The 5,054-nt window shown below is 38.9% G+C and overlaps 1 protein-coding gene across 1 annotated transcript; it reads left to right on the top strand.

Annotated features, from left to right (window-relative positions):
• The first annotated feature begins 700 nt into the window (after positions 1 to 700).
• Positions 701 to 3,572, top strand: LOC113226070. Its single transcript, XM_026458588.1, has 4 exons — positions 701 to 706; positions 1,332 to 1,424; positions 2,194 to 2,289; positions 3,474 to 3,572. The coding sequence occupies exons 1-4, from the start codon at positions 701 to 703 to the stop codon at positions 3,570 to 3,572; spliced, it is 294 nt and encodes a 97-aa protein (XP_026314373.1).
• The last annotated feature ends 1,482 nt before the right edge of the window (positions 3,573 to 5,054 follow it).

Below are 5,054 nucleotides of genomic sequence, written 5' to 3'. Positions count from 1 at the left end.
TCGATGGCATAGACTTGTAACGCAGAACTATGGGGAATGTTTGCCATCTTTGCCAATCGGCGTAAGATTCTCGCTGACTGACCTGACTGTTGCCCGGGGCGCGCCAGACATACACGGAATATATGAATAGTATTGTGACTATGCGACCTCTTTCATCGCCATCCCACCTTTTAATCACCCTTTTTTCTAGTTCCTTGCCACTTATTTTTGAAATTTTAAATCGTTCTCTAATTATTTTTCTTCGTTCATTGACTTACAATTATATGGACGTCGGGTCCGCGCTAAAAAGTGTCCGAACTTATAGGGCGTTAAAATCGTATACAGAGCGTCATTCACGCTTTAGTCTTCGTTTGTTCGACTGACAGCGAAGCAAGCAATATTAGACAGTACTGCGATGACATTACAATTTAAATTCAACGTTTTAGCTTTTTCATATTCCTTTACATGTCACTACGTTTAAATAGGTTGACTTGGGACATTTTTTTCGTGGTTTTTGTATTAGACCCGTCGTCCATTTATTTGTAAGTCAATGTATTCGTTATTCTTATTTTGCTTCGTTCCGTCGTCACTCCTTACAAAGTTCCCAAAGAGAAAAGATGTGACCTTCAATCATGTAAACCTAAATGTTTATAAATCAGTAATATATATCCGAATACAGGCCCTTTTGGGGTAAGTGTCTCCTTTATATTCATCTATGAGCATGTCCGTATGTAATTTAAGTTAGGGAGTGTTTCATATTATTGCACTTGTTTTTATACCATTGTTTTTGGTTACCATTTTTTCATCTCCTTTCCTTACCTTTTCTTTGTTTCTACCTCTATGGTTCTCTTCTTCATTTAATTCTCTTTATTCAGCCTTCTCTTAAATTTCGCCAAGGCTAGGTTACAGTATGTCTTACGTGGATACTCCTTTCGTGCACCCCACTATAGGTACTTCGAATATTATATTCAAAATTTTGTTACGTTGGTCAGTAAAAATGTCTTGGGTTAAAATTACCCGGTTCCTTGCAAGGCCTCGTAGGGACAACAGTTCACAATTTAGAGGATCGAATTAGCGATGGATCTATGCAGTGAAAAAACCAAATAATAAATCCCATTTCGACAGGTCGAGACCAAAACTTTGGCTTTCCATGAAATCCATATTATTCAGTTAGTACATATGTATTTTCCAGCTTACAGTTAAATCTACCAAAGTAAATGTCACTATCAAAAACACGCAGACAGTTGATGAATTAGAAAAACAGGGGTCTACCCAAAACAGAAAAATAATGGCACGTGGTCTTCGAAGCCAAAATCTATTCGTGTTGAATTACTAAATTCTGCTGTTTTCAGTTCTTCGTGCACTCTCCATTCGAAATATCGACAGCCATCTCCAACCCGACTGGAGAAATCATGCCAGGAGAAGAGCTTATTATTGATTTCAAGGTATGTTGACCTGAGATAGAATCACAGAACAATAAATACAGTAGAAGAGGTTAGTTAGCGTCTGACGCGTGCCAACCATAGGTCTCGGAAGAACTTCTTTCGTGCAAATTCTCTAAAATCCAAGACAAATGCCTTATCGTGCTGTATTAGAGTTCAAAAATGATGGCCGCACTAAAAATATTACCATTACCCGTGGTGGTATTTCATATCATCGGAAAGTCTAATTTTAATAAAATTTCAATTTTCTGTTCATCGAAATATTTTTTTTGTTAGTTACAAGAAACGAAAGTAAAGCTTTATGTCCTTTCAAAATGGTCGCTTCTTTTTTGGAGAACTAAATTAATAACTCCAATTCGTCATCGTTCAGCAATTAACTACGAGTTGGATACATTGATTGAAATTTTAATATAACATCAAAACGTAACTTGTAAAAGATATTGATGGTATTGAACTTTCAACGATATACCAACAGGGTAAAGTTTAAATTATATGAAGAATCCAGAATTGTTATTTCGTTCGACCAATCAATATCAAGATTTTGTAGTGTTTCAAATTAAGGATGTGTGTAAGGGTTTTGGCGATATCGGTTTTCATAGTAATCGCGTCTGAAGGCACTGTCATTGTTTTTTTTTCTTTCCTGTATAGAATTCAGGGTGAGGTCAGAGCGTAATTTTTTGAGTTTGTTGGACTGAAATTCTGTTGGGACGCCAGTCAAAGTTTTTGATTCAGTTGCTTTGAAGCATTTATTATTGTTATCTGTCACTCATAGGCAATAGAAATCCAAGCCGATGCCGACGTAAAGAAATTGAGACCAGACCAAAGGCGATGCAGGTATCCTGATGAGTGGCTCAGCAATTCTTTACGGGTACGAGTTTCTGTAACCTTTCTTGGAAAGAGATCCTTAGTCGCTAGTGTAAGAATGTTAATCTCTTTAAACTTATTTCTCAAAGACACTCTGGGGCCCAGATTGTGAATTGCCCTAGTCGCACGTTTCTGTAGGACAAAGATTCTATTAATATCGGCGGCATTACCCAAAGCAAAATGCCATTAAACTGTGAAAGTAACTGAAGTAAACCAATCCAACAAAGTTAGTTTAATAGAGTTTACTGTCCTAATGCAACGTCCACAAATGTGTGCATGTAGGTAAGTAATTAAATTTTATCAGTACGTAGTGGATACTAGTAGAAGCAGTAGGCGGCAACTCTGCGGAAAACAATCTAAAATCTCTCACTAGATGTAACTTACGGTGCTGAAATTCAAAAAAACCAGTAAAAAGATCTATAACAAAAACATTTAGGAGAATTTCTTCAACTCAATAAGTTGACCTGTAGCTCATTGGTATTAGAGACACGCTACGGTGCAGCATGGTCATGGTTATGGGTTACAGTTCCATTCGGTAGAAGAAAAGAAAATTCTTTATGTTCGAGCTTCGTATTAATAATCGTAACAAACCAGTGGAGTTACTTCACAAACAAAAATCAGTATTACTCAAAAAACACTTAGAAATCACATTGTAAAGCCACTTGTAGGTTTTTTGAAATCTTTGTAGCGAAATCATCTCATCAATACTAAGTATCATCATGATTTGATATTTAATTTTACGGTAAACGACGTTACTGACACTGAACAGATTAAACTCACTCGCTATAAGAAACAAAATTAGTATTATTATGATTTAGTACCAGTACCTAGACTCCTTGTGAAAAATTTGGTCCAGGGAAGTACCACATTGCCTATTTCTGCTGCCAAGCAGTAATGTCAGCATTGCTGTGTTCCGGTTTTGAAGGGTAAGCTGCTGGTGAAATTGCAGGCACATGGGACTTGTCAACTTATGTCTCAGGGTGATGGGTGCTGTGGTAGTGGCCTCTGATATCTTTGCAATTTAAAAGTTTGAGTGGCCCTGCAGCTGTTGGACTGGCGTGAAGCTTACCATCAGGCGCATGACCTGTTCGTCCCGTCACTTGATATTATAAAAAAAAATGCGAAATGGAAAATAATCACCGACTGTTACGATACTATTCGTGGAAATCGAGCCGTTATTTATTTCAGGCATACAGCTTTAGTCTCTGTCAGATGCATTGCCGCAGCAGGATGGCCGTCATGTTTTGCGGATGCAGACCCTACTTCCACGTAAAAGGAGGTACCTAACTTACGATCATCAAGTATATAACATTCCTTTATTTTTTTCCATCCTTTATGATATAACCAGAAATAGAGACGAAATGTCATCTAATTTGTTTGAGAACTATTCTGCTCTCAAAATCCATAGTCTAAGATTCTGCCATATCATTACTGTGATAGTTGTCACGTGCTTCGATTGGCCAGCCCGAATCCGAAACCATTGACGGGTTCGCCAATTGTTTCACTTCAAAATAATGGACGAAAATTGCATAATTATATATTTAATATTTATTTCCGATGAAATTTGATTCCGTTTGTTTTGTAATTAGATGTTTTGCTGTTTTTTCCTCACACCACCAAATGAAACAGCACGCCATTGTTAGAGATATTCTCTTTATTACAATAAATACAGAATATGCTTGGAATGTGCGGAGACGTACACACAGGTCAGTTGTTGGCGCTTCTATATTCAGTGCAAACGAGAGTTGATGTTTGTAAAGGCCCATTTAGATGGAGAGAGTTTCTCGTCTCGAAGATGCGATTATCGAAAGAATATAAAAAAACTTTCCTCGTCTAAACATTCGCGATTATCGACCGTCCACGTGAGCGATAATCTCCTCGCCTTTCAATATTGAACGTCTCCGTGTAAACAGAACTCGAAAGCAAAAATCGTATTTCGAGTTTCTGTGCCAGCCGTTTCTACCACGAGTGCAGTGCGCGAGGCTGTTTTGATTATCACTGCTTTTCTAAGACAAGAATTAATGGAACGAGGGCGAAAAAAAAAAATTCATATAACGGTGAGTGAGTGAGTGCCTCTGTGGTCGAATATAGCGTGGGCAATATAGTATTTAGGGTGCTCTCGTAACGAATATGGCACTCCTTTCTAAATCCAGGATGAAAAGTCGTGCCCGCACTTTTCAAATAATGGCAAGTTGGATATCGTTTTTGAGGTATTTGGGGGTGCTCATTACGAACATAGCATTTATTTCTAAATCCAAAATGGCAGACACGACTTTTCAAGTAAATGTACTTTTCAATAAACACTCCTCACTAACTCCCCACTCACTAACTCCCCACTCACTCACTTCCCACTCCCTACTCACTCACCACTCACTCACTCACTCACTCACTCACTCACTCACTCACCACTCACTCATTCACTCACCACTCACTCACTCACTCACTCACCACTCACACACTCACTCACTCACCACTCACACACTCACTCACTCACTATTCACTAACCACTCACTCACTCACTCACAACTCACTCACTCGCTCATTCACCACTCACTCACTCACTCCTCACTCACTCACCACTCACTCACTCACCACTCGACCACTCACCACTCGATCACTCACCACTTACTCACTCACTCACACACTCACTCACTCACTCACTCACCCATTCACTCACCACACACACACACTCGCTCATTCACCACTCACTCACTCGCCCACTCACTCACTCACTCACTCACTCACTCACTCACTCACTCACTCACTCAC

Source organism: Hyposmocoma kahamanoa, unplaced genomic scaffold (assembly GCF_003589595.1).
Source record: "Hyposmocoma kahamanoa isolate Upper Pololo Valley unplaced genomic scaffold, ASM358959v1 181, whole genome shotgun sequence".
Taxonomy (NCBI): Eukaryota; Metazoa; Arthropoda; class Insecta; order Lepidoptera; family Cosmopterigidae; genus Hyposmocoma; species Hyposmocoma kahamanoa.
The sequence above is the reverse complement of the archived record's forward strand: the minus strand, read 5'-3'. Positions and strand labels throughout refer to the sequence as shown.

What these genes read in the sequence shown, in the direction of transcription:
- LOC113226070 (XM_026458588.1), top strand. An exon ending in AGCTTATTATTGATTTCAAG is followed by an intron (nt 1,425 to 2,193) that starts GTATGTTGACCT and finishes TGTCACTCATAG; the next exon opens with GCAATAGAAATCCAAGCCGA. An exon ending in GGCTCAGCAATTCTTTACGG is followed by an intron (nt 2,290 to 3,473) that starts GTACGAGTTTCT and finishes TATTTATTTCAG; the next exon opens with GCATACAGCTTTAGTCTCTG.